This window comes from Epargyreus clarus, unplaced genomic scaffold (genome assembly GCF_041222505.1).
Source record: "Epargyreus clarus isolate Ecla_fem2 unplaced genomic scaffold, WU_Ecla_fem_2.2 ptg000014l, whole genome shotgun sequence".
Lineage (NCBI taxonomy): Eukaryota > Metazoa > Arthropoda > Insecta > Lepidoptera > Hesperiidae > Epargyreus > Epargyreus clarus.
This window is the reverse complement of record NW_027332222.1, coordinates 1,763,541-1,789,993: the sequence shown is the minus strand read 5'-3', so window position 1 is coordinate 1,789,993 and position 26,453 is coordinate 1,763,541. Positions and strand designations below refer to the sequence as shown.

The window sequence follows — 26,453 nt, the reverse complement described above, 5'->3', positions numbered from 1 at the left end:
ATATTATGTAGTCTCTGGTAAAAAGTTAAAATCACGCCTAAGTTAGGGTGGGTTGCATCGTAAGCCCGGTTAAAGTTTGCGTTAAAGTTAAATATAACAGTAACTTTGACGGTAGCGATGGAATGTAAAAATTCTGTGTTGCACTAATTGCTTTGTCATTAACGTCATTTGTGTCGCTATCACCGCAATTTTTAGTCGACCGATCGATTTCGAGCGGTTAAAGTTAAGTATTAGTTATGACGTAATTTCAACCTCAACTAAAATGGTGCAACTAATTATTTTTTAACCATGGATTTGACGTTTGGTTAGGCTTCTGTAAATGTTAAAGTTACATGATGCAACCCACCCTTAAGAAAGTAAAGGTCTACTATTTCTTGGTTTCCTGCAGTAACACTTAACAAAAATTAAAACACCAAATACATATTATAATCTTTATTAACTAGCAAGCATAATTAATTACTTTTCTTCTCCTGTTCAAAACGCACTTCGCTTTGCAAAGTGGAATGCCGAGACAAACCTTCGTACATGATATCTAGTTTGTATGTCTCTAGTTCGGATTTCTCCATAAAGTAACGGCTTAATTGCCTTGAAGCTTGTGAGCCGATATACTGGAATAAGAAAAGTAAGGATTACTTGAATGATTAATTTAACTGCTGTGTTGTTGTTTGAAGGGTGTGGTAAGGGCGACAATACTTTTCTGAGGCGTTCCAGCTTAGTCCTCAGGGGCGGTAGCGGCGCATCATCTAATCAAATCTGGGGTTGATTACAGATGGCCATGGCTGGCAGTAGTCACTTAGTCATCAGGTGAAACATGCTCGTCTACCACTCCTATATTATATATTAAAAAAAATCCACTGTAGTGACATACTTATACATGGCGATGAAGGAAATCACCTCTTGACCAATGGCTCTATTTTAATCTGGGGGATAGCTCTTCTGTGCCTATATACTCGTACAACTGTTTCTAGTGTGAAGCAGTTCTGCGTTCGGTTGGAAGGGTGTGGATGCCGAGTGCCTTACATAAAAGGCAATCTTTTACGTTAGGACGTAATATTAGCCTCAGGAGTAACGCATCTGTGATCAGCAAGTAGAACTACGCATTTACTATATGGAGTAAAGTTACAAATGCCCAAGACCATGGGTGGTACTGTACTTACCGTCAGGTGGATTGCATGCTTATTTACTATTTCAATATTATCTTATACATAAAATGTTCGTGTCACAATGTTAGTTACCGTACTCCTCCGAAACGGCTTTAACAATTTTCACCAAATTTTATATGCATAGTCAATAGGTCTGAGAATCGGCTACTATCAATTTTTTATACCCCTAAGTGATAACGGTTGTTCACCCTTAACATTTTTTTATTTATATGGCAATACAACGTTGCCGGGTCAGCTAGTATTATTTATATTACAATAAAAATAATGCAGGATTTTGTATGCCTTCATCAATGTTTATAGATGACACAAGTAAGAATATTACACATTTTATCCGCCTGCATAAATCGTACTATTAATGCCTTACTTGTTATATTGGGAGCTTCATAATATTAAAATAATATTGTAACTAACTTCACGAGAATCATACAGCTTCCTCAGTTGTCGTATGTTGAAGTCCTTAGGGCCCCACTCTGGCCGCGGTACCAATAGTTGTGTCCACTTCTGCAACAATTATACTAATTATGTGAATTTTAACAGCAAGGTGGTAGAATCACCAGTTAAGTTCCGAGTAGCCACCGCCGCATCTACTTTTGCCTTATACCAGCAGTGTTAAGCGCTACTGCGTTCTACTTTAAAGGGTTTAGTGAGGGAGACATACATTCATACATATTCTAGTCGTTTCAAGTTAGTAGTAGTCAAACTATGGATATGCCTTTGCAACTAAAATAAAGTAATAGTTCTTCACGACAAAAAAATGCACACATACGAACGTAATTATGTAGGATGACATAATATTTGCCAGACAATGTTTGGACTATTACTCAAAGTATTACGACAGCGCGAAATTGCGTAGGTGAAGTCGCGAGCGTTATGGAATAGCAAAATTTTCGCTAAATTTATGCCTACACTTATAATAAGTAATGTTGTCGTTGGCTTACATATATAAGCATACTAGCTTAACTCGGAGACTTTGTTGGCGCGATGGTCAACACCTGACACTGTAGTACAGTGTTTCTCAAAGTAAATAACGGTCTTTCCTGGGCGGCAGAGGCCTACAGGAGGACCACTGAAAAGCCCAAAGTATAATATGACCGACCGGAGATGACTGTTTTGTGTTTTGCTAATAATTGCAGAATTGCATGGTCTCCCTTCTAGACAACAAGTTTTGCCAATTTTTATAGGAAAAATTGTTATAGGAAATTATTTATTTTTTCGCTGACCTTGGATGGTTCTAGCAAAGAATTGATTTAATAAATAATTTAGATAAGTTTGAAAACCTCTGCTACTGGCTACAAAAGATCAACCATGGCTTCTCTTTGCTACGTACGCTTACTTACACGCTTACTACGATTCACTTAAGTATGTTTTAACGAATCTGCCACTAGTTGTAATTATTTTATAATAATTTTATTAACTTAGTTCTTATAGAAAGTAACGAACATTAAAACTTACCTCTTTTTTTCTAAAAACTACATAGAAAACAGCATAAACTGCACCCAAAAGAAATGGACCAATTGATACACAGTATAACACGTCCATATAATGAGGATTGTATCTCTCATAATGTTCGAAATGAAGTATTTTCAAAACATTATTCATCATTGCGATATATTTTAACTGAAACAATTAAAATGTTTAAAAAAAAGAAATAGAAAAGAAAATGTATCGACCTGATGTTAAATAATATCGGTCACATGAACAACTTTAATAAATTTCTTGGAGCAATGATGTGGGTCTGCCTTAATATCGAAATACGTGTCGAAAGTGTTATTATATTTGAGCTTAACGATAAAACATAATTGCTACCTGAAGGAAAGTATTCAACGTCGCCTATAGACATTCTCAACACCAGAGGAGTCGCCAATCGCAGGTTTTTAGCACCTTTTTTAAAGAGCCTCATGTAATAGCACTCCGGGAATACGTCAGGAGGAAGGTTACTTACACTTTCGTGGCGGGCGTCCTTGCAAACCGAACCTTGAACTGCCACGAATATAGTTGGTGTGGATGAAACTGTGCTACATTGTAGCTACAAGATTTTCGATCCCACTAAAGTTAATGAATGGTATCCAACCAAACTATAACCAAAACCGACGGCTTAAAGTGCTCTCCAAAGCACTACGATACCTAATCATCAATTCTTATAGTAGAAGATCCCGATATAAGACGACCTTCAACGAGCTGGTTAATGGATGAAACGTTTTTTAATACCAAATTAAATATATCAAAAAGGATATTGCAATTGGGTTGACGAAAAATGACAGTCCAGAATATGTTTTTTTTTTAAACATTTTACTAGTTTAGTTAATAGAAAAATTACATACTATTCGAAAATACAAAGCCTATATAATATGCAAACGTTAGGTTGACTATTTTTTCCTGTCACAGTCCTTGGGTAGGCCAACTTGTTCACCTATCTATACCCGCTTACCCAAGGGTTGTGACAGGAAAATAATACTCTTAACATTTGCATATTCTACAGACTTCATACTTTCGATTGGTATGTAATCTGTCCATAAATCAGACCATTTTTTTTTTGTTTTTTTTTTGTTGACGAGGGGGAAACTTTCAAAAGGAACTTTATGCCGTGGGAGCGGCACGGGGTTATGTGGGATTCTGACCGCACTAAAACCCCCCCGGTGGCCGTCCTCGGCGCCGCGTAAAGGACTCCGGGATCTCCAACGGAACGCAACCGGAGTCCACTTGGCGCGTTGCCCCGTCGGGCTCCGCCCAGGTGGGCTTGAGACTCACCACACCATCTGGTGTTCACGACGGTATGCGACCACACATACCGCCGTCCATCCCGGGGTTGCTGGCCGGGCGGTTCGAGCTCTCACTCTTGCCGTCCGCAACCCCGGAAGCCCCCTTTTAGTCGCCTCTTACGACAGGCAGGGGATACCGTAGCCCTATTCTGGTCCCGGAACTACAGGGACCCATAAATCAGACCAGTGAAATGTTTAAGAAAACAAATTGTATTTTTTAATAGTAACAAAAACATATCCTGGACTGAATTTTTAGACAACCCATTTGCAATATAATTATGGACATATTTAATTCAATTTAAAATACCTTTCATCCATTAACCAGCTCGGGTATTTCACAAATCTATTAGAGGATTTTGGTAAACGGGTTTCCTCACGATATTTTTCTTTTAGCGTTCCAGAGTATGATAGTTAATTTCTAATACTCACATAACTTTGAAATACCAGAGCTGCTTGTGATATAAATCCTGGAATCTAGTGTAATCAAACTTGTCCCCATAAAATACTTACAGTGTAAAAAATTGGTACGAGCCTCAAGTTGAAAATGCGTAGTGACGTTGGAGGTACACCACAGTGGAAAGTAATGTCGTCGATGAGTCGACCGAGAGGATAGAAGCAGTATAACGCAATGACCTCCCATAACGTTGCCGCGCCAGTGCAGAAGATGTAGAGGACATTAGTTGACTAAAAAGATTTGTTCATCAAAAGTTAAGGTAAAAGAATCTCCTTATTTTTCTTAGGTTTTGTCGTAATGGAACCCTTTGTGTATAGACTTAAGAGGCATTATCACCACACTTTGCGTGCGTAATAACAGCAGTATTAAACGTTGATATGTTCTGGTTTGAATAGTGTTGTAAGAGAGACATACTTACCGAGACTTACTTAGCAATCGGTCTATGGCCAATATTAAACTAGTGTCGGGGTCTGTTACTAAAAGTAATCAATGTTTTTCATACTAAACATTGACATTGCTACGAGTACGTATTAGAAATTGTCAATTTTCTCTCTTCATTAGGTAAAAATGAATAGATTCATTATTAATAACAAGTGTTTAATTAAGTCTTATAACTCTATGTGTATAATACTTACACCTTCATTGATAGTGTAGTTGTAGATATTGCCTATCACGCACAAGAGACTAATGGCGATCCAACGCTTCAACCAGACCCACTCGCTCACTATTGCTTCTACCAGGCAGTTGAAAGTTATCATCTGGTTATTAGACAGATTGTTTGTAAAATGTAAAAAAAAAGCATTTTGTAAATTGGTACAGTGGTTGCTTAGTAATTTCTCAACTTATCAGCAATGTAAGTAAGGACAAATCTGTGTCCCAGTTGAATAATAAAATCTTGACATATACACTTATGTGCGTTTCAACTAAATTTATAATGTACTCCTATCGACTTCACGTGGGGCTACAATCTTATTTGCAATATTTAGCACAGATCAACAGTTATACAGCTTTTTCGTTTACTAATTAAATTTAAAACGGGGAAAAAACAAACAAAATAAAAATTAATAAAAAAGAATAACACGTGTAATTAAATCTAAAATCTGAGGTCCACCGCAAAGGCGTTGATATTCGGGATGAGTAGTCAAAACGCGTTATATTCAATTGCTGCCTATACACCTTTAAAACCAGTAAATATCGGCTTTAAACCACAATTAATATATTAGAACTACTCGCTTTTTGAAGGTGGTAGAGCCATCTGTGGTTCGACTGCGGCGGTACCACCGCCACACCTATTTCTGCCCCATAACAGCGGTGTTAGTGCTGCTGTGTTCTGGTTTGAAGGGTGTGGTAAGGGAGACATACTTTTCCGAGGCGTTTCAAATTAGTCCTCAGGGGTAGCGGCGCACCTGTAACCGACGTCAGGTAGGAATATCTAATCCTATCTGGGGTTGATTACGGATGTCCATGGGCGGCGAAAAGTTGAACCTTCTTTATCAATTATTCCATTAAACTATCTGAAATAAATAATACTTACCACAACAAAGAACTCCGTAATAGAGTTAAGGAGAAAGAAAAGAATCGAGTAAAAGTCACCCAAATAGAAATATGACAAATAAGTTGGCCACAGATAGAATGATGAATAGGGATCTGTAAATATTAACCAAATCATTAATATATGAAATAGAAGAATGCAAGGTTTCAAATACAGGGCAGCAACAAACGAAACGAAATAATGAAAGCAGCAAACAAAGGAAAGTAGTTAATATGATTACACCTATTTCTGTCTAATAGCAGTGTTAAACACTGCTACGGTCTGCTTTGAACAATGTGGTAAGGAGCCATAAGTACTTATCCTAGGCGTTCAAACGTTGCCTTCGAGTGCAGCAATGTGGTCAGTCTTAATGTGGCATCTTATCAGGTGTTGATTATAGATGTTTAGTTTTGATTATAGATTATGGGCGACACTAACCATTTTCCACAAAGATTTGATCATAAAAGGTATTAATTTTGCAAGGGAGACCATTTTTAGGACTTACGAAGCTGTGTTAACTGTACCGGGGCACCAGTCAAAGTTTCACAGTATCTGTTCATCATATAAATCAAGAGGCCCCTGAATATGTAATATGCTGCATTGGAAGCTATTATGATCGAACTGTGTCGACTAGGCTTCACTTGTAATTCATTTTTTTTATTTTTTGCTCATGTAAGTATTAATAAATATAAAAAAAAAACTAAAGAACAAGCTTTTATGATAAAATCAACTAAAAAGTAAAAAATAATTCCAGGAATCAATTGAGGAACAGTAAATAGTATACTTGTGGAAAAAGTGTAGGGTGCTTTACGAAAACGGATAAATGGATCAACTCTGTTGAAATATAGACATACTTTTTGGACGATTCTTATTGTCTCGTTTTCTATCTGTCATTTGAGCTGTCACTTGCATCCACGTATCTATGCTTGTATCCGATATTCTCTCATTTGAATAAAACTAGAAAAACTACAAATTGCTATTTTACTTTAGGTTATGGGCCATTGACCCGTTTTTAGTCATTGTTGTTTAAATAGTAATTCCGATAGTTCAGTAAAACTAGTTCCGCGAGTGTTTTTCTCGATTTTTAGGTCGGCCGTTACAATACAAAATTTTCATTTTGTACCGAAGTAAAATGGCCGTGTCTAACGTTCATATAGACAAATTAAAGGGACGAGAGAATTATAATACTTGGAAGTTCGCAGTCCAAACCTATTTACAACATGAGGATTTGTGGGATTGTGTCGAATCTGCCGAAGATTCTACCATAAATGCGAAGAACGACCTCAAGGCGAAGTCGAAAATTATTTTGCTTGTGGATCCGATTAATTACGTTCACGTTCAAGAAGCAAAGACTGCCAGACAGGTATGGAAAAATTTGCAAAATGCGTTTGAAGACTCAGGTCTGACACGAAAAGTTGGGTTACTCCGCGATTTGGTAAATACAACCTTAGAAAGTTGTGACAGCATAGAAGAATATGTGAATAAAATTGTGACCACCGCCCACAAACTTAGAAATATAGGTTTTAATGTTGATGATGAGTGGCTTGGTACTTTAATGTTAGCCGGTTTGCCGGAAAAATACAAACCGATGATCATGGGGTTAGAAAGCTCAGGTATAAAGATAACAACTGATTGCATAAAAACCAAATTACTTCAGGAAGTAAAAGACACGAATGTTTCAGTTCTGTACACAAAGCATAATAATAAAAATAATCTCAAATTTAATAAATGTACTAAATCACCTGGTCCCCGTTGCTACAATTGTAATCGATATGGCCATATAAGCAAATTCTGCAACTTTAAGAAGAAAAATGATGATAATGGAAAAGGTTATGCAGCTGTTTTTTCTGCAACTCGACACTCTGTAGATAATGCTTCATGGATTGTAGATTCTGGCGCATCTTTACATATGACGAATATTCTTGATGGAATGTATGATATCCGGGCACCTCCGATACAAAGTATAATGGTTGCCAATAATGAATCAGTTGCTGTACAATATGTTGGTAATATAGACTTAAACCTTATTGGTGAAGATGGTAATGTAAACAAAGTACAGGTGAAAGATATTCTGTATGTTCCAAAGTTGAATTCGAATCTATTGTCAGTCAGTCAATTGTCTAAGAGTGGTTGTCAAGTAATGTTTAATAAGATTGGTTGTCAAATATTAAATAAACAACAGAAAATAGTGGCTACTGCTAAGCTTATAAACAACATGTATAAGTTGAATACTTTTAATGGCAATGCATTTGTTGCTACTTCCGAAGAAACGAGTTTAAATATTTGGCATCGAAGAATGGGGCATCTGAATTACAATGATGTACGGAAACTGCCATTGTGCACTGAAGGAATTAAGTTAGTAGAAAACAATAATATAAATATCAATTGTATTCCCTGTTTGAAAGGTAAACAAACCAGATTTCCTTTCTCAAATTGTGGTTCGAGGGCAAAAGAGCCATTGCAAATCGTGCATTCTGATTTGTGTGGACCTATGGAAGTGTCATCTATGGGTGGAGCAAGGTATTTTATAACCTTTATAGATGACTTCTCTAGGAAGGTCAATGTCTATTTCTTAAGAAATAAAACAAATATAAAAGAGGTGCTTCAAATATACAAAAACGAAATGGAAAATCAACTTGACTGTAAAATAAAAATTCTTCGAACAGATAATGGCTTGGAATATATTAATCATGAAATGTCGAAATTTTTATCAGGTTACGGCATCAGGCATCAAACATCAGCGCCCTATACACCAGAGCAGAATGGGCTGGCAGAGCGCATGAATCGCACGCTCGTAGAACGTGCAAAGTGTATGCTGGAGGATGCTGGATTATCCAAGAAATTTTGGGCAGAGGCAGTGGAGTCTGCAGCTCATATTGTTAACCGTTCTCCGACTCGCGTCCTTAACGATGTGACACCACTGGAAATGTTGACAGGTTTGAAACCAAATATTTCTCATTTGAAAATTTTTGGATGTAAAGCCATGGTGCACGTGCCGAAGGAAAAGAGATTGAAGTGGGATTCGAAATCCACTGAAATGATATTTATTGGATATTGCGAGAATACGAAAGGGTACAGACTGTTGGATCCTGTCACTCAAAAGGTTACAAAAAGCAGGAATGTCGTATTCATAGAAGATGTTCAGAAAGATGTATTATTGCCGAATGTTAACTCTGATGCCCCATTACAGGTATCCATGCCGTTAGATGAGCCTGCTAAAACTACCGATAGTGTCAACAATCAAACTTGTAGTTCAAATGATTCTAATGAGGATGTAACTAATACAACTTTATGTGAAAGCTTTGAATCTGTGGATAATATGACAGATCAAGATCCGACATATGAACCAAGCACAGATTGTACATTTAGTTCTCCCGATAATTTTATTAATCTTAGGCCTCGAGGAAGGCAGCTAAGATATGTCAGTGATGATGAACAAGATGGAAATGAAATAGAGCATGCATGCTTAGTTTTAAATCAAGATCCTTTAACATTAGAAGAAGCTCTATCTAGCCCAGAGTCCAGTCAGTGGCAAAAAGCAATGGAAGAAGAATTCAAATCTTTACAGATTAATAATACTTGGGTACTATGTGAGTTACCAGTGGATAAGAAAGCTATATCATGCAAATGGGTGTTTAAAACCAAAAGGGATGAAAATGGTGACATAGCAAAGTATAAAGCTAGATTAGTAATTAAAGGATGTGCTCAAAGAAAGGGATATGATTATAATGAAGTATATGCACCCGTAATAAGATTTTCCTCTCTACGTTATTTACTTACGCTAGCTGTGAAATATAACTTGGATATAGACCAGATGGACGTTGTATCAGCGTTCCTACAAGGCGATATTGAAGAAAACATTTATATGCTTCAACCTCCAAACTTCGAAGTGAACAATACACAAGTATGCTTATTAAAAAAGAGTTTGTATGGTCTAAAACAAGCTAGTCGGCAATGGAACTTAAAACTCGATCGTGCACTTAAATCCATTGGCCTAAAACAGTCATTACTTGATTCTTGTGTTTATTATAGAATAGATAACGAAGATATAACTTTTCTGGCTGTCTATGTGGATGACATTATTTTATTTACAAGTTCCATTGAAACTAAGAATTATATAAAAAATAATTTGTTTGATAAATTTGAAATGAAGGACTTAGGTGAATTGAAATATTATCTGGGTATACATGTACGTAGAGACAGAGAACGTGGAATTCTAAGTATAGATCAAACAAGATATATAAAAGATATATTGAGTAAATATGGAATGTCAGATTGTAAGAGCGTTAAAATCCCAATGGATCCAAAAACAAAATTTAAAATAATTGAAAATGTAGATTCAATTACTGATAAATATCCATATCAGGAAGTAATTGGGTGTTTATTGTACTTATCACAATGTACGCGCCCTGATATATCTTATGCGGTAAATACATTGAGCAGATTTAATTCAAAGCCACAAATGCAGCACTGGGTGGCGTTGAAGCGCATACTGCGATATTTGAAATTCACTGAAAATTATACACTTACATACAAAAGAAATGAAGAAAATTTTATACATGGTTATTGCGATGCAGACTGGTGTAATGATGAAATCGATCGAAGATCATGTTCCGGCTTTATTTTTATTCATCAAGGTGGTGCAATTTCATGGAACTCTCGCCGACAACCGACGGTTGCGTTGTCTACTACAGAGGCGGAATATATGTCACTTTCAAGCTGTACTCAAGAAGCAATGTGGCTTAAACAGATGCAAGAAGAATTTTGGCCGCAGTTAGTCACTGAACCTATAATTATTTTATGTGATAATCAAAGTGCCATTAAACTTGCAGGTACCATTAACTATCATCCCAGAACTAAGCATATAGATATACGACATCATTTTGTGCGCGACAAGGTACGTCTGAAGAAGATTGTAATAAAGTACGTGCAAACAAGTGAGATGGTCGCTGACATTCTGACGAAAGGAACTCCTCAGCAGAAGATTGAGTTTTGCTCTTCAAAGATGGGTTTATGTCTAAGGGAGGATGTTGAAATATAGACATACTTTTTGGACGATTCTTATTGTCTCGTTTTCTATCTGTCATTTGAGCTGTCACTTGCATCCACGTATCTATGCTTGTATCCGATATTCTCTCATTTGAATAAAACTAGAAAAACTACAAATTGCTATTTTACTTTAAACTCGAGTTGATTTTATCATAAAAGCGTATTTTTTTTAGTTTTTTGAACTATATTTATTTTATTAACTTTTGGTATTTGTTATTATAGCGACCACCATTATGCATGCTTTATAAAAAAATGAAGTGTCTATCTATTAGGGTTTAAGAGATAAAGCCCTGTGACACGCGAACAGACAGCGGAGGGCTTCGTTTTACCCTGTGAGTACGGAATCCTAAAAATCAATCTAGTAACTTGCGATGAACTTTCTCTAAGGCGCTCGAACACGTTGTGCACGAACATGTTGATAAGGACAATGGTACAAAATTATTAAAATCGTGTATTGTCATCGGTTTTTGATCATTCTTCAAAATTTTGAATTAAACTGAACGTTCAAAGTAGATAGAAATCGGGTTCAAAGATTCCGTTACTCTGTTACAAGGTAATAAAAGCGTGTTAAAATTGGTGAAACAAATAAATAACTCCTAAAATAACTTAACTAACTAGTATTATATACTATTCCTTAACTATTTGTACAATAATTTTTAATAGCAAACCTTTTCTGTTCCTCTAGCTGTCAATATATGAACAATCGGGGGACCTGTCATCGATTCCGCCAACATATCAATGTCTGTTTGCTGAAAAAAAATTAAATACAAAAAATATTTACAAAAATGAATATCGATCGAAAACTGACTGATAATCGCAAATAAAATACAGATTTTTATACTTCCTAAGACCGCTTAATCAAAAATATGTGAATTCCGTTTGCTTCAGTAGACTGAGTAAACGTAACAATAAGTAAGTGCTCAAGTGACGATGAACTTTTTGTCTACCTCATATTATGTTCGCAAAAAAGAGAGACAAAACATAAAGCGCCATTTTGTCACCGTAGACATTTAATGTTACGTTACTGACACTAGTTTTCTGACACAATCCGCTAGGGGCGCTGATTGGAAATTGTATGGGCAAATACGTAGACAAATACCAAAACAGTCATATTTGCCAAAACGTAAAAACTCATGGTAAGTGTACTGGTGGCCTCACCATGATACCCCGCATTCACACCCTTGTATCGCAAATTTGCTTCATGCTAAAAGTGGATGTGGCGGTGATACTTTTACGGTGGAAAAAAATGGCTTTGTTGAGGTTCACTCTTGGCCGAAGAAACAAACGGTTTGAATTCTTATTTCTTATATATTTTTTAAATATTATTATACATATTCTTACCCATATCTCGCGTGTATATTCGGGGACCTGTAGATGTAGGTTTACAAAACCAACTTTGAAGTAATATATGACCAAATGTGCAAAAGTTATCACGAATATAAAATTAAGTGCCCATTGTGTGTAGTTCAAACACTGAAATTATTTAAAGAAACAGTTACCAAAAACTTGACTGCGTAAAAAGTCATCAACCCATTACTGTCCCACTGCTGGGTAGGTCTCCTCTCAGAATGAGAAGGATGAATACAGAAAACGTGCTTATATGTAAACAATGACTCAAGTCATCATTATCATCATCATCATCATCAACCCATTATCGTCCCACTGCTGGGCACGGGTCTCCTCTCAGAATGAGAAGGATTAGGCCATAGTCCACCGCGCTGGCCAGGTATGGTAGTGGCCAGGTGGCGTATTGGTAGACTTCACATACCTTTGAGATTATTTTTTTTTATATAATCTCTCAGGTATGCAGGTTTCCTCACGATGTTTTCCTTCACTGTTTAGCAAGTGATAATTAATTTCTAATACGCACATAACTTTGAAAAATTAGAGGTGCCTGGGATTTGAACCTCGGACCCGATTCCTCGGACCTCGATCGAGAGGTCGAGTTCCTTGACCATTAGGCTATCACTGCATGCACGGTTCAACCACCTTACTTTCCCTTTACTTATTTGCTTGACTTACTTTCCAGATAGCTTTCTTAAACAGCTGTTTGTGTAGTAATCCAACTGTCACCCACAAAATCAAAAACATCGCAGGACGGGTAAATGATACTGACTGCATTCGCGTCCTGTAACGACAATAAATTATTAGGTAATTAATATTATAAGCGTGTAAGTATACAACTTGTATTATACAGTTGTGTACTACAAGTATACAACAATAGAAGGTAGAACCCTTTGTGGTTCAACTCCGGCGGCACACCTATTTCTACCTATGTGTTAGGCGCTGCTGTGTTCCGTTTTGAAGGGTGTGGTAAGGGAGACATACTTTTCCGAGGCGTTCCAGCTTAGTCCTCAGGGGTAGCGGCGTATCTGTGGCCGATCTCACATAGGAATATCTAATAATCCTATCTGAGGTTGATTACAGATGTTCATGGGCGACAATAGCCACTTACCATCAAGTGAACTGCATGCTCGTCTGCTATTCCTAAATCACAAAAAAAAAGTAAAAAAACTCAGCAGTCTTTTAGTAGTAATATATTTAAAAATTTTCATAGTAAGTACAACATGATGGCGGTAGAGCTCTTTGTGATTCTACTTCGAAGGCACCATCGTCACACCGTTTTTCCACACCGTTGTACCCTTACCATGAGTTTTTACGTTTTGATAAATATGACTGTTTTAATATTTGTTTACGTATTTGCCCATACAATTTCTAATCAGTGCCCCTAGCGGATTGTATCAGAACTATAGTGTGAGCACGTAAAATTAAATGTCAAATTGACAAAATGGCGCCTTACGAGTACGTTTTGTCTCTCTTTTTTGCGAACATGTGAGGTAGACAAAAAGACTTGAGCACTTAGTTATTGTTTACTCAGTCTACTAAGCAAACGGATCTGAATAATGGATTGAGTAAACGTAACGTAAACTTGTAGGATCTTTTGAAAACGAATGGTAAGGGTACTGATTTGAAGGGGATTGTAAAGTAGACGTTAGGTTAATTACCTAAGGCGATCTAACTTAATCTTCTGGGATAGCGACGCATCAGTGGTCGACCTTGGGTAGGACTTTAATCTTATCTGAGATTGATTGAAGATGTCCATGGGCGGAGATAACTTACCATCAGCTGGCCGGCTTGCCCGCTTGCTACTACTATGTTATAAAAAATGGTTTTGAAGACGGCTCTTATACTTGACACAGTTTACGTCGTAACCCAGCAAACTATGCACCATGTAAGGTAAATGACCACTCTGTCCCTGTAGCTGTGGCACGACGGTATGCGACCACACATACCGCCGTCCTTCCCGGGGTCGCTTGCTGGACGGGTCGAGCTCCCACTCTTGCCGCCCGCAACCCCGGAAGCCCCTTTTAGTCGCCTCTTACGACAGGCAGGGGATACCGTAGCCCTATTCTGGTCCCGGAACTACAGGGACAATCAGGGTACCGGGTACCTATTGAAGGTTTTCCCCTCAATAACAAAAAAAAAGGTAAATGACCACTCACTTGAAGAACAAAGTCGGCGCTATTTGTAGTATTTCGTCTGCGCCAGCCACTATCTTGTACCCGTAGCGCTCAAATACTATCGATTCGTTCTTAATCTTTTCAGAAAATTCGATGACGTTGTAGCACGTGATTGTGTAATTATTAATCATATGCACTTTTTCGTCGCATCTAAAAATTAAGATTATGATGAATAAATATTCATACGTAAAATACGATTACAACAAACTAAAATCTTAAATTAATTAGTCTATCAAAGTCGTTACATGAAACACTACCTATTTTGGATCCCTACACCATTCTTTCAAATTATAGTGTATACATTCAAATTGTAATGTAATTTTATTGTAATAACATTTACCAATGTATAATAACCTATCACGGTTGCACAGACACGGACCGTGTCAGACACACAGGCACTGGTAATTTTTTTTTTATAGATAAATATAATTTTCTTTGCCACAACAAGACACAGTTATGGCAAAGTAAATCAATTGATGTAAATACATGGAACCTAACATTCTTGGTATAAGTGCCTGTCCCTTAACAAACACAGATCAAAACAGATCACAGCAGTGTCAAGACTGCTGCTATTAAGCAGATATAAATCTTGCGGGATTACTTCCGGAGTCGAAGTATAATGGTTTCCCTGCAACAAAGTTTCTTTAATAAAACATACCGGTTCCATGGATTCTTGTATAGTAATCCACATATAGTATAGTCCCATAAAAGCGTCACATAATAGGAGTAAATCACTGTCTCAATGAACCCACTGAGGATAGAAGACCACATGCAACCTGGAAAATAAAATTTACAAGGACAGAAGAATGCCAAAATGTTTTGATGCAAAATGAACAGACTAAAAAGAGGCCTGTGGTGTTGGTTTAAAAATAGTAGAATCCTTTGTGGTCCGTTCCTGAAGGTACCATCGTCACACCTATATCTGCCTAACACTACTGTGTTTAAAGGGTGTGGTAAGAGATACATACTTATCGGAAGCGTTCCAATTGAGTCCTCATGGGTAGCAGCACATCTGTGTTCAACCTCAATTGTAATTATTTTATTATCTGGTATTGATCACACAATAAAACAAAATCAAGTTCATGAAAACCTTACAATGAAACAAATATATTACTTAATAGTACCATAGAATATGGGCGTCATTTTCGATATGAAGAAATGTTCCTCTGGCGCATAACAGCTCAAAAACACATAAACGTAAGTGGTTGGCAGGCTTTTGCAGAACACGTTGAATATGTAGTACCATTGGAATCTAAAAAAAAGGGCACGATGCTTAATAAAATCTAACTTTTTATATACAAAAAATGAGTTTCACGTGCTAAATTACAATTTTGTGGTCTCAAAGAATGGGAAGAATTAAGGTAGTTGTTTATTGTGGTTAAGTGCTAGTTGCTTGAATTGTAACTTAAACTCTATTATCTACGAGTAATAGTAATCTAATAGCAAATAATCGAGAAGATTGAAATCATAGTGACCGTATCCATAGTGCCAGTGGCATAGATAATCATAGTGGCAGTTCTACATTTAATTCTTGTTTATTTTTACTACACGCGTTACATGTAAATCTCTTGTTTTTTTTACTAACCTATTGAACTCAATTTGTTGCACGGATATAATCTGAGTTTTGCTGGGAGATGATACAAATGAGCGGTAGTACGACAGTTTCTCCTGCAACGTCGCTGGGATCACTCGTCTTTGGGATGGTATTTCTTTCTACAATAAAAACAGATGACATATATTATGACTATTTCTCTCAGTGTCGCGGATATCACACGCCTTTGGGATGATACGTCTCTCCAGACACCTGTTAAGCGCTACTGTGTTCAGGTTTGAAGAGTGTGGTAAGAGACGTATTTATTCGAGGCACTCTAGCTTACTCCTCAGGCCACGCATCTGTGCCAGCCAGTTGCCATTGCCATCAGGTGGACTGTATTCTTGTCTGTCACTCCTCTATCATAAAAATACTGTGAGGGAATTCTTTTTGAAATAAACATATCTATACTATAACCACTATGTGCACTAAAAATTATATACTTTTATATATAAAAAGGTTTTATTAGTATACAATAATAAAAGCTTTTTCGATTTTGTTTACTTTTGACTCTTAAACTTTATCCCAGAAAAATCTGACGAAAACATTTTCTAATATTGATCTCATGGAAACCCGAAGTGACTTGCCTCATACAAAATCTGAAGATTTTGTTGTTGAACGACCGATCGGGATCCGGTGGTATCGTAGGACCCCGTGCTTCTAAGACCCATTTGCCAGTATGTTTCCGATTCCCTCGTCTCTTCATCCTCAAACTCGACGGAATCCTTCATGCCGTAGTGCGATTATTAGTCAAACGTATAAATAATCTCAGCTATGTAAAAGACACTCTGTGCAAAATCTAAATCTATTTAAATGCCTATTATTTCCTATATGTTCGCTATGCTATGACAGACACGCAAGTGATGTTAATGACAGTTATGTTTCAAATATTTTTTATTTCGCAACCCACAAGGTGTTTATGTCCATGGTACCCAATAGCGTAGGGAAAAAATTCTAAGTCTATGTACCCAATACAGGGAACCCTAGTGTAGAAAACCTTTTTTGAGTTGGATTATATAAATCCACGGGATTTAGTGATTGCTTATCGCCCGGTAGACTATAATTTGTGCTTGTTTACTGCTTCAATAGCAAATGAATTTGAAGGTAGTAGAATCCTTATAGTAGAACCCTTTGTAGTTCGACTCCGGCGGCACCACCACCACACCTATTTCTACCTAATAACAGCAGTGTTAGGCGCTGCTGTGTTCCGTTTTGAAGGGTGTGGTAAGGGAGACAGGCTTTTCCGAGGCGTTCCAGCTTAGTCGTCAGGGGTAGCGGCGCATCTGTGGCCGACCTCAGATAGGAATATATAATCCTATCTGGGGTTGATTACGGATGTCCATAGGTGGCAGTAGCCACTTACCATCAGGTGGACTGCATGCTCGTCTACTACTCCAATATTATAAAAAAAAAATTAAAAGATCAAATCATGCGATTAATCTTTATCATGTCATCGTATCGTATAAACCATTTTTACTACGTTCAGTAAAGGATCGTGTGCTATCTTATTGTTCTATCTTTTTAGTTAAATTTTGCTTGTTATCCTTCTGTAACACTAGTATCAACCACATTTGAATACCCCCGAACCGTATTACCATGGACATAAATAAATTAACTTTAAATACCTTTATTGACCCAACTTCACGTATTTTATTGGTATTGGAGGGTGCACTACCCAGAAATAGGAAAGCTGTTCATTATTTGTGCTTATTCCATTTAAATGTAATTAACCTAAATCATCTGAAACATTACGTTCAAATAGAACGCTTTGTCTCAATTGGGTATTTGTCTCAGTTTACTGAAGAGTCTGAACGCGATTTGGTTGCGATTTGCGATAATTTATATTAGAAATTCTTAAATATGTATTTATCATCATGCATGCTAACGGACTTCGCGGTACATTAATTTCTCAGACCCGATTGGTGTACATTGGTCCGTTAAATCTTATGGGATCGCGAAACACCGATCAACCCGATTACCCCGTACCGATTAACCCGTATCGGCGTCTACCAGATTATCTACAAATCTATCTGTTTGAGACCTTCCCCAGCCGTCTTTTTTGTACCCATCAAGAAGGGTATCAGCCAGTCTAACACACAAGTAATAACAACCTTTACATACTTTGGCGTGAAATATTCATCAATAAACACACTTATAGTAAACATCATTAGTGAAGTATAAAAACATATGTAATATAAATCCATTACAGATATGATGTTGGAAATCATATGTTAGGCCTCTTGTCTTTGTTTTTCGTGAGGAATCCCGTCATGTGTTTCTCTCAGCCTCGAGGGCAGCTGAGAGGATATGCCAGTCTCCTACCGGCTAAAACCCCACGGTGTTCCTCAAGACGCCCTTTGTCGACTATGTATAATATTTCCTTCACTCTTCTCGCTGCTCGCTATACAGCGGCAGTGACGCAACTGCTTAAGGTTGTAAGATAAATTCAAATGCCAAATAACAATGCCAAGTAATCACTTTGAGTGCCTCCGATAGCAATAAAATTATCAACAACCTGGAACCTTCTGAAGATCAATTTATATTTCGCCAAGGTGCCCTTCTTATAAACACGCTCTATATATAGATATAGATAAGCGTATACTTTGTTATATTAGTAATACATTTTCGGAAATTTAGAATTGTGAGAGTTATAAGTATTAGAACTATTAAGTAAAGGAAAAAACAACGTATATGAATAGTTAAAAGTTCTCTAAGAAAACTTTACAGTGGCTACCATTTCGCATTAGTATTATGGTTGTTCCTATTTTGAAAGAACACCCGTAGCTAGCATTGGGATAAGATGATGAAGTTCATAAAAATGTTAATGACATGTGATAGGCGTCAGATATTCATCAGACAGAGACATTGAGTTACGTTTGATTGTTCTAAATAGATATGTATGTGGGTTCTCACACTACAATTTATTTTATAGATCAAATACGTTTATTTGTTGTTTATTTCCGTTGGTCAGTCAGTTTTATACACATGCCGTTTTTCAGCCCCAGCCTAGAGAAGTTTCTAGGCTACGAAATATCTATTCAGGATTGATATCCGTTTCGTAATAGCAACGCATGGAATTCCCACTATTCATGCCTGGTTCATGATAGTCATTCTTTTGTAATATTATCTGCTTGTAATGGGAATTATTGTGTTAGGTGTTATAATAGTGTCCCTGTAGTACCGGGACCAGAATAGGGCTACGGTATCCCTTGCCTGTCGTAAGAGGCGACTAAAAGGGGCTTCCGGGGTTGCGGGCGGCAAGAATGGGAGCTCAAACCGTCCAGCAAGCGGCCCCGGGAAGGACAGCGGTTTGTGTGGTCGCATATTGCTGTAATCACCAGAGGATGTGAGAGGAGCGTAAATTGCTCCCCCCAGGGCAGAGCCCGATAGAAGGGCATCGCGTTAGAAGAACTCCGGTTGTGTTCCGTTGGAGATCCCGAAGTTCTCCACCAAACGCTGAGGACGGCCACCGGGGGGGTTTTAGTGCGGTAAAAATCCCACATAACCCGGCGTCACTCCCATGGCGTCGGGTACCTTTTGAAGGTTTCCCCCTCGTCAACAAAAAAAAAGGTGTTATAATAGTAGGTCCCCTACCTACTATTATAAACTAAATCTAGTACAATGATAGAAATGAAATTTTATTAATAAAAAAATGGTTGCCTGTAAAGTCGGTTTTACGGGCGAAGATTTTACGTGACAACGTCTTTTTTTAATAATAATAATCATAGTAATATAATAATAATTACTCCGAGGTCCAATTCATATTATAAACATATTATAAATCCATGACATGCATGTCATTTTTTAAACTAATAATTTACTTAACACTATCAACATTTATCAATAGTATGACATAACCTATAAACTCAGTTTCTCAACTTTTGTGTCAATCTAACAATTAATCAATCAATCATAGTTTACGATAATGAAATATCAGTGTACAATTATTTACCTTTATTGTTGTAGTTGTTGTAAATGATAAATGACGAATCTAAGCACTCCATATTTTCACTACAGACACAGCTGACGATACTTTAACCACACGTGTGAACTTGTATTGTGACGCTTTCTTGTTTTTCCAACGCCAAGAACGTTCGAGAAAGACAAAGACAGAGACACAAGCATGCGCCGATTCAATGCGCCTAATTCTCTAGTGCTGCGCGCGCGGCAGACCGATCATAGTTGAGTGGGAGAGAGACGCAAGGCATTCGGCGGGCCTCTCTCTCGTTCGGTGACTCATCGTAACGTTACCGGGCGTTACACTTTTTCATAAGTGACTCCCAGCCGCAACCTAATTTAAGACGTTGTCACGTCAATAAAACTATGATTTAAAAATGTAATCAACTATTTCCAAGGCTATCATAATCATTACCTACAGCCAAAAGAAAGGACACTTACGTTATAGATTTATACTTATTTGGTTTCAAAAGTACTTCAACAGAGTTGTCAAGTAAACTTAGTACTTTTTTCCAAAGTTAGTTGGCTCATGTTGACGTATTTAGGTATTAAGCTGGATTTCTCATATCCCTATAACCGAGCCCTATAATACGTCCATATCAAATTGACCGCTTACGACAATTAGTCTACGCCAGACTATCATCCACTGACAACAACCGATAAATAAGTGAATACATCAGCTTTACCTTCACTCACTCTTACCAAACAGACATATATATTTATTTTATTGGAAGGAGCACTCCATATTGAATCATTTACTTATTTTTGAGACGATAATTTTAGTCCCCAAAAGTGGCAATGCATCTGATTGGTTTCATATAGAACCCCAGTTGATAACATATTTCCATGGGTGACAACTGCATTATTATTATTATTAGTTGGACTGCATGACAGGCTTCCTCCAATTTGAACTGGAAACTGGGGAGAGACCTGTAAGAAATTAAAAGAACTGGAAAGGAGACCAAGTAGTGAGCCTTAAAAAGAAGTTCAATCAATGAAACCGGCAAATGAGAATCCAACGAAGTATTGCATTAGATTCTATACAACGCTTTTCAGGAAAAATATCCTTTGTTTCATAAATCACCCCAGAATAGTACGTGTGAGTAAAGAGCATGGACAATTAATTGAATAGGGAATATAAGACAATACATCACTTCCTGGGGAACCACAATCTTGTCACGGACGAAGCAATCAGAAACCAGTAAATGTCTAAATGTGGATGTCTAAAGTATCTATCACACCAGCGGTATTAAGCGCTACAGTTTTTAGAAAGGATGTGGTTAGGAAGATAAGTTAATGTGAGGCATTCCAACTTTATCCTTTACCATACAAAATCTAAATACAACTTAACTCTATATTTCATTGAAAACCAGCAAATTTTATATTCAGACAATATAATAACGTACTCTACATATAGATATGAAATCAGCAAGTACTTTCTTTCTCAGTATGTTGAAGACTTGATATCCTGAGGGTCCCACTCAGACTTCTACTAATAATTGTTATCAACTTTACAATTTCACCGAACAAGTTTTTACTTTAACTAAGATCAAAAAGACAGACTTAGCCTTTCAAACTCAATTTTAATTGAGTTTTGAAAGTATACCAAATTATGAACATTTGTCTAGGATAAAAACATTCAGAACTTAAATTATTTAAGTTAAATCATTATGAATGCGTTCAGTACAATACGGAATATCGAAAAAATCGTACACCAAGTTCCATTCAGTGTTGTTCATTGCGCATAAAATATGTGTTTGGAACAAAATTCAATGAAGTGTTTACGTAGTGTTGTCTTCCTTTCTTCTAGTCTAAGACTTTCAATAAGTTTCTTTGACGATTTATAATGAGAATGTAAAGAGGAGTCTCAAATCTGAAGACTTAAGTTTTCTTCGCGTCTTTGAGACAACTCAATCTTGTTCTCAATATGTTTTTATATATAAGAAATTAAATATGTCAGTCTGGATTTATAATTTATAATAAAATGTCTCGGATAAGTATGTCAAAGAGTGTGGTAACGGTACACCCTTTGACCATCATACAGACCAGAACACAATACCATACACAGTTAAGCGCTATGCTTAACACTGTTGTTATTTGGCAGTTATGGCAATGCCTCCGAAATCAAACCACTTAAGACTCTACCACCTTATAAAATATACTACATTTGGTCAGTGATGTTATGGTGCCTACGAAGTTGAATACTACCATGGGTTACATTCAAAAGTCCCATGACTATGCCCAATAGTGAAAAGATGAGACGATAATGTATAAAGATGAAGAAAACCTAATCGAGTTTATAATTTTACGATAACTTAAGATGGGAGCGGCGCTTGCTTAGTGGAAGCTATTCCCTTAATTTTATATCCCCCAGGATCGTAATCTCGGAAGTTAAGACCGAATTAAAGCCACACGGAATCCAGATAGCCCTCTTAAGCTTTTTTTGTCATTAACGAGACACTTTAATGGGTCCTCTAACAAAGGGTCCTGAACCCTTAGTTATAAGAAAATCTTAATTCAGATCTGAGTTATGAATTGAGATTCTGATAATTGGGATAATTAGTTTGGAAGTTTTATTTTTATTGACATTTAATAGAGCAGATGCTTAGTGGTTTAAATTTTGGCCTTACATTCAGGTTTAATCCTCTAATCCTTCGAAGTTAGTAGATGCAATTATTTCTGTCACACTGGGCATGGGTTCTTACAGTTATAGGAGGTCATATATCATGCACTACCATATTGCGCCAAAACCGATTGTCGTATTTAAAGGAAGTTAATCCACCTGGTGATAAGCGGTTAATCTGCAGGTCATTAAATTAAATTTTAAAATGTGGAATGCGACCAACAAAGTCTTAAAGGATGAAAAATAATTAATTGCTGTACTCATAGCTCCACATTGATTCCCTATGACCTACACATATATATGCGATTATAATAGACAACCAAGAACAAATAACTTCATAAATTCTGCAAAACCTGGGAACAAACCGGAACTCTCAGCGTATCAAAATTCATGCCACTAACCTAGGCTTTGCATTTATTGCTTTAGCTAAACATAGCAAACTCGACCTAAATCTTCCAAAATATTTCAATTGTCCCTCTTCGTTTGTGTATTCTGGCACTAAATCTAGACTAGCGCAAACAATCCTCCCATTTACATTACAATCTAATTTGGACCTTGTTTGAGCACAGTTATATCGGGAATCGTTTGTTTCTTACAATTTATTGCTATTTAGGAACTTTGTAGTGTCACTATATATTTTTAGCACCCTATTGTATACTTGATAATGGATACGGAATTGATACGTTTCTTTCATCCATTCATACACCCTATCATTCAGACATTTATCCATTAATTTATTATTTTCTTCACTTGACGTATATTCATTTATTGTATTTGTTTATTTATTTTTTAGTTTATAAACATTACAAATAAAGACATAAATTATTAAGATACATACCAGTATATTTTTTACATACCAGTACATTTCTTCCTAATATGTATTATAAATGCGAAAGTGTGAGAATGGATGAATGTTTGTTACTCTTTCGCGCAAAAATAACCAATTTAATTTACATGATATTAGGCACACTTTTGTCTGATTAAATGATTTTGTCTGATTAAATCATCACATACTACATAGGTCGTCAATAAATATGATACACAAAGAGTGCATGAACATGAATATAGGCATCTCAACCCATCATTTAGGTTTAAACCGAAATCGAATTCGGATCCCTCCGTATGTCCTCTGCCCATTTGAATTCGTACGTCTTTAAATAGCAACACATTTCAAAGCTCATCCCTAGCGACACAGGGAATACATAATGTGTGATAACTACGAAAATGTTTGAAACCGTTTGTGGGTCCCGGCTAGACCCCGGGTGTAAGCCTGTCGTCTGTGAATTGGGAATGATTACATACGCATTTACGTACTAAACGCTTCACTAAAAGGAAATACCTGATTCGGTTTAGGTTTAAAAAACACTAGCATAAACTGTAAGTTCCCTGTCAATCAGTTTTAAAGTTGTATTATGTATTCATTATTATTATGCCCTGTCAGCAATATTGGTACCTACTGCAAACCTTTGCAAATGTTAGGCTTGATCAAAAGATACGCTACAAGTGCTTGCAAGCCTACACAAATCAAGTCAAACGCTCTGTCCACACTTTTGAATTTCTAACAGTTTACAGGCGTGCGGACGCAATATTATAATTTTAAGTGAGAAATTTAGTATTTACAAAGAATAACAAATTAAAATATTACATATTTGTTCTAACCCTTTTTGAGTACTGGCGTAATTTAGACTAAATTGCGCGAGTCTTTCCTAAAGAAGTGCACAAGAATTTTCTAAAGAATGTTTTTAAATTAAAAAAAATACAGTATCACTTAATGAATTTTAAACAATTCAAGACAATTAAGATAAATCAGATAAACAGCATAATTTTATTGCAGAAGCGTTGTAACCAAAGGGAAGCGGGGAGAAGCAAAAATTGCAATGCACGCTCCCCAAATTGCTGTTCCCTCCTCAACGTCTTTACAAGCCATTTATTCGGAAACAAAGAACCCGTACATTTCGCTTAGTGGTCGCGGAATATGCCAACGTAACGATACGTGGATGTGCGAAGATTGAAATGGATGAGGTATGCGCAGTTATATGAATGAGGCTCGTTTGTATTTTGTACCAGTTAACTTACAACAGACGCTCATTAGAGGACAGAAGTGTCAAAAAAACTGTAGTCGGGTTGATGTACATCAGGGGTAGAACCCTAGGGTATATTGTGTTGGTTACAGCTGTGCAAGTTGTTCTAAATGGATTTATTACGTTGACTGCATGCTCGTTGCTTACTCAATCTAAAAAAATATATAACATTTTAAGTTTTACATTCAGAGATATAATTTGTAAACAGTCAACTATACCCCTTTAGTACTTTATATTTGAATGGTATCTCTAGGTCACAAATCCAAAAACTAAACGGAAAAACACTAACCCAACGACATATAAGTAATGGCTCTACGGAAAATATCTTCTGAAATATTTTCACAGTTTTCTCATTACTTATAATCCTGTAGCATTTCGTTACTAATTTGCAAGATGATCTGAACAACATCAACACCTTACTTTTTTTGTCACAAAAGTCAGAACAATTTCTATCCTCATTTCATATGCCATATCCAAAAATATGTCTTCCAACATCACAGTAAGGAACATTCGCGAAAGTTTAGCGACTGTGATAACCTTGCTTCTTTGAGCAAGGCGAATGTTATATAATATAATCCATCTCACTGCCACCTTTGTAATTCTTTTGATTCTGTGTAACATTTTCAGGGGAATCTGCAATTTACAAATTGTTTGAATAGGAGCACTACCGTTCCAAACTTTGTCAAGGCACTTTGGTAGACTCACATCTTTTAGATTAAGTTCTCATTAAAACATTTCCTTCTCTTACGAGATCATATCTTCACACGTTAGAATATTTCAATATCTCTTATGTAATGTCCATAGATCCAAGTAAAGCATTTTAAAATAATTTTCATTTTGAGTAAGTTTAACGTCTTCAACTTATTTTAAGAGAATCTGACCGCCCATCTCACCAACGGCTGGTAGCTTTAGCAATTAAGTAATGTTTAGCGTGAATGCTATCAAACTGCTCGGCGATTTCTTAGTAACTTATACATTAATATAGACGCGAGACAATCTACCTTTGAGAGATTTTTTAAATAAATTTAAATATGTTCCGCTTGTTTGCGCATAAGCCACAAATTGGACGCCCGAGTGGCATATACAACTGTTCAGTAGTTTAAGTGATATGACGGTTGTTTTAGCAACTATCGCTGGAGCGATGGTATTCCTAAAGCGAATATCCAAATTTACTATCGCGTACGGAGTAGACGTTATAACGTGATCCCAAGTTAGCCCAAGACTACTTGAGTACAAGTTCTGGCTAAGTCTCGACAGTCCTTTATAATCCCGAAGGAAATTGGGTTCGCACGGTCTCGGGTAATAGCCGCAGATTCCGGCGCTGTTGTTCAAATATTAATAACCTGGATTAAAGTTGGATAACCTATTTCTAACATGAAGAATTTTTGTAATTTGCTGAAACTATGTGGAATACAAATAAGTTATATTTGAGGCTACCGTCTTAGTCTCCTGAAATAATAACTCACCTATAATCAAATTACTTACATATTCATGAGCGCAGTGACGACTTGCATTTTTTTAATAATATAGGAGTAGCAGACGAGCATGCAGTCCACCTGATGGTAAGTGGCTACTGCCGCCCATGGACATCTTTAATCAACCCCAGACAGGATAAGATATTCTTACCTGAGGTCGGCCACAGATGCGCCGCTACCCCTGAGGACTAAGCTGGAAGGCCTCGGAAAAGTCTGTCTCCCTTACCACACCCTTCAAACTGGAAAACA

General features: G+C 36.8%; 1 protein-coding gene across 1 annotated transcript; it reads right to left on the bottom strand.

The window, feature by feature from the left end:
* Nucleotides 1-436: 436 nt before the first annotated feature.
* LOC140747508 (uncharacterized) lies at nucleotides 437-26,244 on the bottom strand (the record flags this gene model as incomplete). The annotated part of the gene is made up of 15 exons (XM_073080007.1): nucleotides 437-608; nucleotides 1,575-1,664; nucleotides 2,616-2,780; nucleotides 4,433-4,606; nucleotides 5,012-5,134; nucleotides 5,911-6,023; nucleotides 6,413-6,548; nucleotides 11,625-11,705; nucleotides 12,298-12,429; nucleotides 12,979-13,084; nucleotides 14,460-14,627; nucleotides 15,136-15,253; nucleotides 15,602-15,729; nucleotides 16,063-16,190; nucleotides 26,215-26,244. Coding segments are annotated over 15 exons (1,848 nt in total), but the record flags the coding sequence as incomplete, so codon positions are not given.
* Nucleotides 26,245-26,453: the final 209 nt, after the last annotated feature.